Below are 14572 nucleotides of genomic sequence, written 5' to 3'. Positions count from 1 at the left end.
TTGACAGTTTCATACGATTATTTTCCCTACTTAGATATTACTAAAAGAGAAAAGGAACCCTTATAGAATCACTTCGTTGTCTGTCTGTCCGTCTGTCGTGTATCAAAAAAACCTATAGGGTACTTCCCGTTGACCTAGAATCATGAAAAGCAGGTAGGTAGGTCTTATCACATCACACTATATAATATTATAAAGGCGAAAGTTTGTATGTGTGTGTGTGTGTATGTTTGTTACTCCTTCACGCAAAAACTACTGGACGGATTTGGCTGTTTGGAATGGAGATAGATAATATCCTGGATTAGCACATAGGCTACTTTTTATCCCGGAAAATCAAAGAGTTCCCACGGGATTTCAAAAAACCTAAATCCACGCGGGCGAAGTCGTGGGCATCGGCTAGTAGTTCAAGTATAGGAAAAATACGAAAACCGGTGGTTACATTACAAAAAAAATAAAAACCAGCCAAGTGCTTTTTTGTCATTTAAGTACATAATCTTCGATTGTATAATATGCTTTTTTCAGGAGCATACTTTAAATATATTTTTTAAACTTGTGTAATAATAAATGGTTGTTACGGGATTTAAAAAAAATCTAAATCCACGTGAACAAAGACGCGAGCTTCAGCTAGTAGATTGTAATTCTCCCCAATTATTGGTAATATTTTGAACACTGGCAACATTTGTTAATGACCACGAAACTGGTTCGCGAGAGGTTACAATAACATGATAATGGTATACTATACCTACCCACTATGTCATATAACTTAAGCCTAACACATACCGCCGATGATGATGGATCCGACAAAAATCGGCAAAATATGTAGTACAAAAGTTTACGACAGCCTCCCTGGTGCAGTGGTAAGGGTTGTGGCCTTATTAGTAGGAGGTCCCGGTTCAATTCCTGACAGGGGTTTGGAATTTAATATTTTCTAAATTTCTAGTCTGGTCTAGTGGGAGGCTTCGGCCGTTGCTAGTTACCCTACTGGCAAAGCCGTGCCGTCAAGCGATTTAGCGTTCCGGTACGATGCCGTGTAGAAATCAAAGCAGTTATCGGTAAACTGCCAAGTGCCATACCCCTTCCAGGTTAGCTCGCTTCCATCTTAGACTGCATTATCACTTACCATCAATTAGTGAGATTGCAGTCAAGGGCTAATTTGTATCTGAATAAAAAAAGGGTTAGGTAATAGCGCTAGGCTCAATGCAAAGGGTCTAGCTGAATAAGCATAGCGAATCGGCCCCCAAATGACAACCTATTTCGAAACTTAGGTATCAATATCGCCTTGATGTACGAATACGATTTATACAAATTTCGCCTCCCTACTCCGCTTTTTCCCTGAGATATTAAAAAAAATGTGCGTGAGTACGACTATCGTTCAAAGTATCATATCTCAGAAAGTTTTAAAGATACAAACGTGAAACCAACCCGAGCACGGAACCCTCAGTTCGCGAGTCTGACTCGCACTAGGCCGGTTTTTTTAAGTCAGAAAAAGCTGCTGTCTGGTAAAAGTCGGTTGTCGGATGAAAATCGATTTCTTCGCGTCGGTCGTCTACGGTAGGCTTTATGCTTAGGAATCGGGTATTTTTATAATTATTTTACTATCACGTTTGACGACGTTGATTTTAATTGGAGCTCCAAACCAACGTATAGTATGCGACAGGTAGACATGGCAATCGAGGTGAAGACGCCACACACATTTTTTTTTCTTTTTTGAGTAAGTACCTACCTACCTAGGTAGTTTATTAATAATAATATAATTATATTAAAGTATAATCCATACTTTTCACACTAATATTATAAATGCGAAAGTGTCTCTGTCTGTCTGCTACCTTTTCACAGCCCAACAGTTTAACCGATTCTGACGAAATTTTGTACAAGGTTAGCTATAGCTCCCGGGGGCGGACATAGGCTTACTTTTTATCCCGGAAAATCAAACAGTTCCCACGGGATTCCCAAAAACCCATCCGCTTAACCGATTTGTATGAAAGGTACCGAGGTAGCTAGCGATGCTAGAGATCGAGCTAATTTGATATCTACATATTTTTAAATCCATTGAAGGTTTTCTAGGAAAAATTATTTTGATATCTCTCAGTGAACCAGCAATGTAGAACCACCAATACATACTTCCATACTAATATTATAAATAGGAAAGTCTGTCTGTCTGTCTGCTACCTTTTCACGGCCAACAGTTTAACCGATTCTGACGAAATTTACAGGGTACAGGGTTAGCTTATATTCCGGGGACGGACACAGGCTACTTTTTATCCCGGAAAATCAAATTCCCACGGGATTCCTAAAAACCCATCCTCTCAACCGATTTGTATGAAAGATACCGAGGTAGATTGCGTCCCTCATAGACATTTTATCCCGGAAAATCAAACAGTTCCCACGGGATCTTTTAAAACCTAAATCCACGCGTGGCTATTACTCAGTGTAAGGTTAAAATCTATAGGTAAAGCGCACTTTGACTCAGCTCAGACTTAAGACACTGTTAAAACGAGACAGCGTTATATCGCTGGCATAAAGCTGTCTCGTTTTAACTGAAAGTCTGAGCAAAGTCAAAGTCAAGTAGATCTCAGCCTTAGATACACAGTTAGCGAATCACCCCACATATTAGTTCAGGGCCGAATTTTTAACAGTATAAAAAACCGGCCAAGTGCGATTCGCGCACTAAGGGTTCCGTACTCGGGTATTTTTTCCAACATAAACACTATTATGCATAAAAATAAATAAAAATCTGTTTTAGAATACAGGTAAAGCCCTTTCATATCATACCCCGCTTGGTATAGGCTTTGAAAATGAAACACATTTTAATTCTTTTTTCTGTGATGTAAACGCAAATTCGCCATTTTCTGATTTATTCTTTCACTTGTGTTATAAGAGCTACCTACCTCCAAATTTCATGATTCTAGGTCAACGGGAAGTACCCTATAAGTTTTCTTGACAGACGACAGACAACAAACCATAAGGGTTCCGTTTTTCCTTTTGAGGTACGGAACCTTAAAAACTCCGGGCTCTTCACTACTTTGAAGGTTGGTTGGTTGGTTGGAAACTTGGACGGGAGCTGCACCAACTGGCTTATCCCACCAGTGGGTGCAAAAGGAATTCGTATTTACTTTTTTGTAGGTTTCCGTAGCTCAAAAGGAAAGACGGAACTCTTATAGGATCACTTTGTTGTCTGTCTGTCAAGAAAACCTACAGGGTACTTCCGGTTGACCTAGAATCATGTAGGTTGCAAAGGCAATTCACACAGAAATCCAAATCCACTTTGTGATGGTGTCCACACCATCAGAAATCCACTTTGTTTTGTAATATATACGATAGGACAGTATTGTTGCCCTTCAAATAAGTCCATTTATCTCAGTAAGACCAAAACTTTGAGAGATATGATTTTTTTCGTACACGTTTCAACAAAAAACTAAAATGGCTGCCACACAGGTAGGAAGTGGATTGGGCTAAAGTTTAGAGTGTATTTGTACTTAAAAATAGTTGTTATATAAGTGTTTAAAATGTCGCTAGTTCATGCCCGGACACACAATATAAGTATGGACTTCGTCTGTGCCGGCGCTCGCCAACACACGCGCGGCGCCCCTTTAGAGCGCTATGTATCTCATGTACCTACTTGTCTGTGAAAATCCCGTCAAAATCGGTTCAGCCGTTCCGAAGATTAGCCCGTTCAAACAGACAGACAGACAAAAATTTTAAAAACGTGTGATGGTACCGTTCAAATAACCATGAGCATAATATGAGGTAGTTATTTCGAAATTACAGACAGACACTTCAATTTCATTTATTAGTACCTTTATTAATATGTCTGTACATTTCAAAGCAGGCTAGTTACTATACACAAAGCATACACCAATACACACACTGTCTGTTGTAGAGTTTATCTCCTGAGTATTCTCCGGTGGCGGAGTAAGGGTGCGGCTCACGAACTTGATGAAGGCGTTTCACCAGCGGCAGTGTGAGTTCTCATATGCCTCTTCAGATTACTTCTACATGCACATTTGTACTCGCATATCTTACAGAAATATGGCTTTTCACCAGTGTGCGTTCTCATGTGCCTCACTAGATCACCATTTTCTGCACATTTATAATCGCATAAGTTACAAAAAAATGGTCTTTCACCAGTGTGGATTCTAAAGTGCCTCACTAGATCACGATTTGTTGTACATTTGTAATTGCATAACTTACAAGAAAATGGTTTTTCACCAGTGTGCGTTCTCATGTGCCTCACTAGATCACCATTTTGTATACATTTGTAATTGCATAACTTACATGAAAAAGGTCTTTCACCAGTGTGCATTCTCATGTGTATCACGAGAGCGCCATTTTGTGCACATTTGTGATTGCATAACTTACAAGTAAATGGTTTTTCACCAGTGTGCGTTCTCATATGCCTCACTAGATCACTATTTTTTGTACATTTATAATTGCATAACTTACATGAAAAAGGTCTTTCACCAGTGTGGATTCTCATGTGCATCACGAGAGCGTCATTTTGTGCACATTTGTGATTGCATAACTTACAAGTAAATGGTTTTTCACCAGTGTGGGTTCTCATATGCCTCTTCAAAAGAGATTGATAAATTCAAATTCAAATTCAAATTCAAATTATTTTTATTCAATTAAACTTTTACAAGTGCTTTTGAATCGTCAAAATAATCTACCACTGGTTCGGAATGCTGTTCCTACCGAGAAGAACCAGCAAGAAACTCGGCGGTTGCTCTTTTCAAGTGTACAATTTACAATAATATGCCATACTGTATACAAGCAATTGCAGCGCCGTGTATTGCTGGAGCGCATCAAATCCAAGCTTTTTTGTCATTTACATAATCTTCGATTGTATAATAAGCTTTTTTCAGGAGCATACTTTTAATAGATTTTTTAAACTTGTGTAAAGGCAAGTCTAAAATTGATTGTGGAATTTTATTATAAAATATTACACTCATTCCCACAAACGATTTTCCAACTTTCCTGAGGCGGAGCGTAGGATATGCGAGCCTATCACGGTTTCTAGTTTGCCGGTCGTGGAAATCACCGATTTTTTTGTAACTATGAATGTTTTGTCGTACAAAAATTATATTAGCGTAAATATATTGAGAAGCTACTGTAAGAATACCTATTTCCTTAAATTTCTCTCGTAGGGAATCGCGCGGTTTTAAATTATAGATTGCGCGTATTGCCCTTTTTTGTAATACGAAAATTTTTCCAATATCTGCCGCTTTACCCCATAGTAAGATTCCGTAAGACATAATACTGTGAAAATAGGCAAAATATACAATTTTTGCAGTTTCCACATCAGTTATCTGTCGAATCTTTCTAACAGCGTAAGCAGCAGAGCTGAGTTTACCAGCAAGTGTTGATATATGGGCGTTCCATTGAAGCTTTGCATCTAAAGTTATCCCTAGGAACACGGTAGTTTCTTCTACTTTCAACATATCATTATTTACCATTAAATTAAAATCATTTGCCGTCTTAGTATTGGGCAATGCGAATTCGACACACTTAGTTTTCTTTGCATTTAAAAGCAAATTATTAACAGTAAACCAATGAGTAACCTGCGATATGGTTCTATTTACATCGTCAAAATTATTATAATTTCTATCGACTTTAAAAATCAAAGACGTATCATCAGCAAATAGTACAATATCGCAATTATTTTGGACGAAATATGGTAAATCGTTTATATATACCAAAAACATGAAGGGACCTAAGATAGAGCCTTGTGGAACACCCATTAGTGAGGCTGATCCGGATGACTTCACATCATTTACACATACAGTTTGTATACGATCACTGAGGTAGGACGCAATGAGACTAAGCGCAGAGTCTTTGATTCCATAGTGGTTCAATTTAGCCAAGAGAGTCTCATGCGAAACGCAATCGAATGCTTTAGACAAATCACAGAAAATTCCAATAGCATTCTGTGAGTTCTCCCATGCATCGAATATATGCTTTAAAAGCATTGCGCCCGCATCGATTGTTGATATTTACATTTGTACTGGCAAATCTTGCATGTGAACTGTCTTACTTCAGTGTGAGTCTTTATGTGGTTAACTAAGAAACTTTTTCGCTTATACATCTTTCTACAAATGTCACAAATGAACCACCTTTCACCAATGTGTGTAATATTTTGTAACAAATTATTACATTGTATTTTAATGACATTTTTCAAACAATCAGTTTTACTTTGTGAAGCTTTTAGTGTACTGATGACTGGTTCAAGGGATTCTGTCGTAGGGAGTTTATTCTGACTTGTAGCCGGATAACTGATATCTTTAGACGCAATGTTCTGACTGACACAAGACCTAGGTATTCGTATTTCCTTCAGCGTTTCGTCCGGTCTTGGTACAACTGTCTTTGAGAAAACATCATATAATTTGACAACACAATCTGTTAGTCCTTTGTATTGGCAACTGACGTGTGTATCGGCTTCTTCAGTTGGGGACACTTTCATTTCGTTATTTTTCGAAAGACTTGCGGGCAGAGGAGCGACTGAAACAGAACATTTTTACTATTTCTTTGTACATAAAGTTTGATTGAGTAAATGTGTAAAAAAAAACCTGGCTGTATCTTACCTATGGTCAGAGCAGAATGTGCAGAAGGTCTGGGGTCTGCCTGCCTGTGACATAAATAATTAAATTCAAATTCAAATTATTTTTATTCAATTAGACTTTTACAAGTTCTTTTGAATCGTCAAAAGCATCTACCACTGGTTCGGAATGCCTTTCCTACCGAGAAGAACCAGCAAGAAACTCGGCGGTTGCTCTAGAATGTATCTAGAGTGTACCGGGGAGCCACTAGCCAGCATGCAGCTGTACTGCATGTAGTAGGTTAGAGAGGAGGGAAGGATATTATGATACCAATACAAACACAGTGTGTACAATAAAACGCAGAACAGACGACGCAACGCAACACACACTAGTTTAAAACCTGTTTGAAACCGTGATGCACTCACGGCGCAATAATTCTGTGATGAAACTCTCTCAGAATAGGTTTGTTGTTCATTTATTTTGCAAAAGCGCGCCAGAGGAGATCGCGCAGACACAGACTGGGGTTGTGTTTTACTAAAATATATTTCATCCATTCTATCCATACTTCCATCCATACTAATCCATACTAATATTATAAATGCGAAAGTGTGCCTGTCTGTCTGTTAACTTCTCACGACCCAACATTTTAACAGATTCTGACGAAATTTGGTACAGAGATAACTTACATTCCAGGGAAGGACTTAGGCTACTTATTCCAGAAAACCAAAGAGTTCCCACGGGATTCCTAAAGACCTGTACGATTTGTATGAGGTACCGAAGTAGCTTGCGTCCCTGTAATTGACGTAGGCCACTTTTTATGCCGGAAAATCAAACGGTTCTCACGGGATCTTTAAAACCTAAATCCACGCGGTCGAAGTCGCGGGCATCCTCTAGTTTAGTATATAAAAGAGAACGGTTTTCCTATTCTAGTTTTTATCATTATCTTTAACAAGTGTAAATTAAAAATTTATAACACCCCCGACGATCCAAAGTATTTGAGTTTTCCAAAACATCATTTTCAAATAAATAATAATTATGTATTTAGGCAACGTCCATCTTGACATTTGTCTATTGACATAATATTATGAACCTAACGGTTATCTAACCTTCTTTTCTACAAGAAAACTAGAAAAGAGCTGATAACTCTTAAATGGCTGAAACATTTTTTTTAGATTATAGCTAAGAACACTCTCGATCAAGCCACCTTTCAAACAAAAAAAACTAAATTAAAATCGGTTCATTCGTTTAGGCGCTACGATGCCACAGACAGATACACAGATACACAGATACACACGTCAAACTTATAAAACCCCTCTTTTTGGGTCGGGGGTTAAAAATGTGCGGTTTCATATAAGACAGTATAGGCATGAGTTTCACGCCTATACTGTCTAATATGAAACTAAAGTAAATCAAGTTGTACATAGTTTCTTCACTATTGTGGTGCGTCGTGTGTTCTACGCCTGACTGAAACTTTGAACTAATTCTGGCAGGTATACTGACTTGATCTCAGTGCTGAGTGCAGAGTGAGCAGAGCCGGGGCTCACAGCTGTATGAGGCTTGCATACTTGTGACGTCTCACATTCACCATCACCGTTACCGTCCTAGCAAATACAAAACAAAAACATCACACTTCACACTAATATTATAAAGGCGCAAGTTTGTATGTGTGAGTGTGTGTGTGTGTGTGTGTGTGTGTGTGTGTGTGTGTGTGTGTGTGTGTGTGTGTGTGTGTGTGTGTTTGTTACTCTTTCACGCGAAAACCACTGGACGGATTCGGCTGAAATTCAGAATGGAGATAGATAATATCCTGGATTAACACATAGGCTACTTTTTATCCCGGAAAATCAAAGAGTCCCCACGGGATTTTGAAAAAATTACATCCACGCGAACGAAGTCGCGGGCATCAGCTAGTAGAGTATATAACCTTAACGAACCACTGAAGTATGACTAACATCGCGGACTTCGTCTGTGTTAGCATTTGCTGGCTCGCGTGCGGTGCTTTTTTGGAGTGCTTTTTCTGGTAAAAGTGGCCGGTTTTTGTGTTTTACTGGTGGTTTTTGGTTGTGGAACTGACTAGAAAGCGTTCTAAAGGGGCGCCGCGCGTGTATCAGCGTGCGCCGGCTCAGACGAAGTCCACACTTATATAGTTTCTCTAACTTGTAAATAACTACAAACTTCACATTGGCTAATCTGTGTAAAGCCAGAGGAGAGAACAAAAAACTAACAGCGCGAAATTCCATTTTTTGAGCCAGCATATGACTAAAGGATAAAGAAAGGTAAATATAAAAATTGATGGCACAAACTACTTGGTATCGCCTCAATAAAAGATGACGGCATCAAAACAGCTGATATGTTGAGGACTATAATTTCTAGCGGAAATGACGTATGAGCAACGCTTCTTTCCAACAAAATATCTAAATTACTCTCAAGCAATTTCTCACGTTGCAGCTAAATAAATTTTACTTCAACAATCCATTCCTCCACTCTAACAAAGCTATTATATGAACTTACTAGAGGATGCCCGCGGCTTCGCCCGCGTGGATTTCGGTTTTTTAAAATCCCATGGGAACTCTTTGATTTTCGGGGATAAAAAGTAGCCTATGTCCTTCCCCGGGATGTATTCCATGTCTGTACCAAATTACATTAAAATCGGTTCAGCGGTTGAGCCGTGAAAACGTTGCAGACAGACAGACAGACAGACACACTTTCGCATTTATAATATTACTAGGGGATGCCCGCGGCTTCGCCCGCGTGGATTTCGATTTTTTTAGATCCCATGGGAACTCTTTGATTTTCCGGGATAAAAAGTAGCCTATGTCCTTCCCGGAATGTATTCCAAGTCTGTACCAAATTTCATTAAAATCGGTTCAGCGGTTGGGCCGTGAAAACGTAGCAGACAGACAGACAGACAGACACACTTTTGCATATATAATATTTGTAAGGATAGTATGGATCAAGTTGATGAAAGTGTTTCATAGTGGAAAACGATCTCACCTCAAGCATCACACTCATACGTCGCATGTACACATGTTTTATCTGTAAATTATATATATGTTGTGCATTGAAATAGTTTAAGAACTAAGAATGAATAAATGAATAAATGATTACATATATAATGCTATAGTCCGATATGTTTTCATCATTCGAAGTTATAAACTCATTTTTGACAATGTCCAATGTCCAATGTCCATTATTGTCCTCTTCATTTATCACTTCCGTGTCCTCGTCAACAGACGTAGAGTCATCAGTTTCAGTTTTCACTAGAACTTGGTGTCCGGTTTCCTCTAATTCTGTTTGCTTGTCTTCTGAAAGGTGTTCTAGTATGTGTAAGTCACAGTGGTCAGGTCCTAGCGTCGTCAACACCATATTACTCTTTAATTGGTGTTTTGTGTGGTTTATCATTTTAATAGTACGTCTTGTTATCTGTTGAGAAACATTAAATATTTAATGTGTACAAGGATATAGAAAAATGCTAGTTTCAAAGCAAAGGTGGAATTAATAAGTTCATATTATGTATTACTAGGGGATGCCCGCGGCTTCGCCCGCGTGGATTTTGATTTTTTTAAATCCCCTAGGAACTCTTTGATTTTCCGGGATAAAAAGTAGCCTATGTCCGTCCCCGGAATATATCCCAAGTCTGTACCAAATTTCATTAAAATCGGTTCAGCGGTTGGGCCGTGAAAACGTAGCAGACAGACAGACAGACAGACAGACAGACAGACAGACAGACACACTTTCGCATTTATAATATTAGTATGGATAGTATGGATGTACTCACTAATTCATGTTTCTCAACTAAGTCCATCATCAGTGCATGGGCTCTCAAGCTCATATCTCTAAATCTACTGAAGTTTGTCAATCTCTGAGCACATTGTATGCAAAGTGTTTGCTTTAGGTTTCCTTGATCACACAACTGAAACAACACACAATTAAAGTAATCAAACAATACTTAAATAATCCTTGTTTGTCCCTGCACTGTTTATCATTTATCAAAAGCTTTTGGCACTTTAATATACATGCCCCAAACCTGTGTGTGTATACGTCACATCGAAATAGCGTAAGCTGGGAGATGTTAAAACAACATCTCAGTTAGAACATTTCATTAAACAAATCACACTAATATTATAAAGGAGATCCCGTGGGAACTCTTTGGTTTTCCGGGATAAAAAGTAGCCTATCTGCTAATCCAGGATATTATCTATCTCAATTCCGAATTTCAGCCAAATCCGTCCAGTAGTTTTTGCGTGAAGGAGTAACAAACAAACATACACACACACACACACATACAAACTTTCGCCTTTATAATATTAGTGTGATGTGAAGTGTGATACTTCATATTCTCGGGAGTCTTCCGATTTATGCCATTTTGCTGCAACACATTATACACAATATGTAACTATACATCATAAATTAACAACTTACAGGCTGTCCAGTTAACTTTTCATAAGCTTCTTCCAATTTGTGTTTACTCATTAGTAACAGCTTGCTGTCAGTGTCTAGGCATATCATGCAAACCTGCAAATATACCATTAGTTACTTCTACATTACTGTTTCTATACTTTCTTTTTTTTTTTTTTTTTTAATATACAGAGAGTTTTTATTACAGTCAGCGCCACAAAAACCACAGTTGGTTTTACCGTATATATATATATATATATATATATATATATATATATAATACAATGCTACAATAGGCAAGGATGAAAGATAAATTAAAATAAGATGTAGCTCCATAGCTTCTAGTTCCTCAGCCACACTTGACATTCCAATTTAATTACAGTGGACCCCCGGTAATCTGACAAACGTTTTGCAGGACATTGTCGGACTATTGAATTTGTCGGATTATAGAGTACTGCCTCAGACCCCCTATAGTCCAGATTTTTATACAAAAGAGTACCTTGTAATCCGATAAATTACAAATCCAATGATAAGATTCTTTATTTTATTTTATTTTATTCGACTAACCTACAACTTTTATACATAAAATATTAACAAAAATATAATAGTTTATAGCTACAAAGATACATAGTATAAACGTTAATAAAAGGCTAGTACGAAAGATATATGTCATACATACTCTGAAGTACAAATCATACTTCACTACGTATGACAAATTTAGTAAATTCAATAATAATAGACACTGACATGTCGGATTACAGGGTGTGCCTGATTAGACAGGGGCCGGATTACCGGGGGTCCACTGTATTTTTGTTTTAAGTACTTACAACTAGTGTTGTTATGGATATCCATATCCGTAACCGAAACTATCGGATAACCGAAATAAAAAAATATCCGTAACCGTAACTGAATCTGTAATAAAAGTTTTGGATAGTTTCGGATAGAGCGGAGTCTAACTAAATACTACACTCGTACGAATTAACTGTGCACTCCGCTGGAATGCGACACCTTCATCAGTTCACTTTTTACAGTTACTTAAAAAATTTATATCCGTAACCGAAACTATCGGATAATCCGAAATAATTTAATATCCATAACCGTAACCGAAACCGATATAATTCTTTACCAATATCCATATCCATATCCAGATCCGAAATTATATATCCATAACATCCCTACTTACAACTAACAATAAATAACAAGACATTATGAGTTACCTGCACCGTCGAAGGAATAGCACCCATACGAATTTTCTTTGAGCCACTTTCTGTTTCATAAATGTCATCACTTAGAAAATGCTGCGAGCAGACCACAGCAGAGTCTGGTAGGTTGTCTTTTTTCCCGAGGGCTCTGAGCCAGGCAGCACGGAGATGCACTTCGCGCGGGAAACTGGAAATTACCTTTTATCACACTAATATTATAAAGGCGAAAGTTTGTATGTGTGTGTGTGTGTGTGTGTGTATATGTTTGTTACTCCTTCACGCAAAAACTACTGGACTAAGATAGATAATATCCTGGATAAGCACATAGCCACGCAGGCGAAGTCGCGGGCATCGGCTAGCGTTTTATACCTGTACCATAGTGATTCATATTTGACTCAGTAAAACCACCTATACTTATGTTTCAGACAGTAACTACACAGTACCCTTTGATAAATCTTTGAATGCTCTTGCCTTGCTGCAGGGCAGTGTTCCAATGACCACCAGCGTGACTAGCTGATCTGGACTATCTGATTACAGCTCAAAACTGATAAAGGCAATAAACTATAACACTCAGTTGGACAAGTGAGAACCAAATTCAAATTCAAATTCAAAATATTTTTATTCAATTAGACTTTTAAAAGTTCTTTTGAATCGTCAAAAGCATCTACCACTGGATAAGACTACATTTTGCGAGTCAACTCAACTCAAATAATACTCACACATGAAAACTGATTTCCTTGCCTTCTGCCTCTGTTGGTGATACATTGTCCGAAGTATTTTTGCAGAAAGGGACACAACACCGCATTTTCAATGCTTATTGTTTTGCCTCGAATCTCAAGCTCGACATAAGTCCAATGATAACAGTAGTGATAAATAATGTGGTAGTGGTAAATTAGCTAACGCACAAGGAAATGTTAATTGTATGGCAGTTTGTAATGAAGTATATTCAATTGATAGCTTTCCTTTAAATAAACTTAAAACTTCCAATTTTTATTGATTTTACTATGGTGTAGCTACGAAAAATACAGATATATTTACATATTTACTTTTAGAAATCAAGATGAAGGATTATTTGCTTTATTTAAATTTTTTTTCTCTCTCGTCTGGCTTTACAAAGATTATCCAATGTCAAGTTTGTAGTTATTAATTGTAACAAGTTAGTTAAACCAACTTATAATATTGTAGTCTTTGAGTTAAACTATACAAGAATGGACCCCGTCTGTGCCGGCGCTCGCCGACATACGCACGGCACCCCCTTAGAGCGCTTTCCAGTCAGTTTTAACGAAAAAAACACTCCAAAAAGGCAGAGCACGCCCGCCAGCTAACACCAATACAGACGAAGTCCTATTTAATATTTTGTATAAGATTTGAATTATCTCTATGGATTTCATAGATGATCAGTGTCGCCAACATGATAGATATAATATTAACAGATGAAACAGTGGGTTTAAATAAAAAGAGCAAATCAGTATAATCGCACTAATTTATTTTATCACTTCACTCAACACACTAATAATTACTCTCATATATTTGTTACTAATACACTTATTTACTTATTACACATTTATTACACACTTATTACACTTATTTACACTAACCGGCAGTATTTCAGCTTATAATGCGTACGATACAATAATAATCCTAAAAATGAGCTCGCATGGCTTTATATGGCGTTATCCCCACCGAAGGCATTCGGCAGTTGTTGCCGAGTGGCGTTCGGCTGTCAATGGCGCTGGCGTTGGCGTTCAATGGCCGCTAGGCTATGATTGGCCGGCGTTTGGCTCGGCTTGACTCGGATAGTCTGGTTGGCGTTGGCGCGTTGCGATTGGCTGAGGCGGTGTGGCGTTACATTCGGCCGTCCTGAAACAATGAATTGCTCCCGCAATGGGAAAATGCTTGGTTAGCTTTCTGGTAGGCAATAGCTCAATAAGGTCTTCGGTTTCAAGTTATTTATCGGAACAGTTAGCACTGTTGGATATAAGAACCGTAGGCGCTGTGATATGGCTTTAAAGAGTCTGCTCAGGCATGTACAAGCTTTGTAGCCTCGAAATCCCTTAACACTGCGGGTTCTCTCAATGCCTACCAGCTTGGTTACGAAAATGAACCTGAGTAAATGCTATCAGTGTTTACTTTTGTCGCAATGCTTGTGGGAACTTGCCACTAAATAACTAAATTCCTTTGTTATAACTAAATGAAATATTAATTTTGTCAGTTACATTATCTAGTTAGCTTTATCCTATCGCTTGCTATTATTTACCGAGCATTTGCCTTGTTACGCATAGCCTCCCCAAGTTTACTAATTTAAATTAATAGCAACATGGCATCGTGACCTAGGTAAATACCAAATTATGGATAGCACATTCTTTGAGAGTATTGTCAGTAGTCCAAATAATATCAAGTAAGCAGTTTGTCCAATCATTTTATTCGCAGTCTCGCTAGGGC

General features: G+C 38.1%; 1 protein-coding gene across 1 annotated transcript; it reads right to left on the bottom strand.

The window, feature by feature from the left end:
• Positions 1-3768: 3768 nt before the first annotated feature.
• On the bottom strand, positions 3769-13237 carry LOC123878462 (myoneurin-like). Its single transcript, XM_045925633.1, has 10 exons — positions 12850-13237; positions 12146-12317; positions 10953-11045; positions 10309-10443; positions 9639-9953; positions 9525-9566; positions 8031-8131; positions 6576-6619; positions 5981-6492; positions 3769-4576 (listed from the first exon to the last, which is right to left on the bottom strand). The coding sequence occupies exons 1-10, from the start codon at positions 12933-12935 to the stop codon at positions 3923-3925; spliced, it is 2154 nt and encodes a 717-aa protein (XP_045781589.1). The 5' UTR covers positions 12936-13237; the 3' UTR covers positions 3769-3922.
• Positions 13238-14572: the final 1335 nt, after the last annotated feature.

This window comes from Maniola jurtina, chromosome 26 (assembly GCF_905333055.1).
Source record: "Maniola jurtina chromosome 26, ilManJurt1.1, whole genome shotgun sequence".
Classification (NCBI taxonomy): domain Eukaryota; kingdom Metazoa; phylum Arthropoda; class Insecta; order Lepidoptera; family Nymphalidae; genus Maniola; species Maniola jurtina.
This window is presented reverse-complemented; position numbering and strand designations above follow the sequence as displayed.

Bases quoted from the DNA above. Each gene is read 5' to 3' on its own strand.
- LOC123878462 (XM_045925633.1), bottom strand. From the start codon at position 12,935: ATGCGGTGTTGTGTCCCTTTCTGCAAAAATACTTCGGACAATGTATCA. The intron at 12,318-12,849 runs GTGAGTATTATT...GGTAATTTCCAG, and splicing joins AAGGAAATCAGTTTTCATGT to TTTCCCGCGCGAAGTGCATC. The intron at 6,493-6,575 runs GTAAGATACAGC...GTTCTGTTTCAG, and splicing joins ACATTCTGCTCTGACCATAG to TCGCTCCTCTGCCCGCAAGT.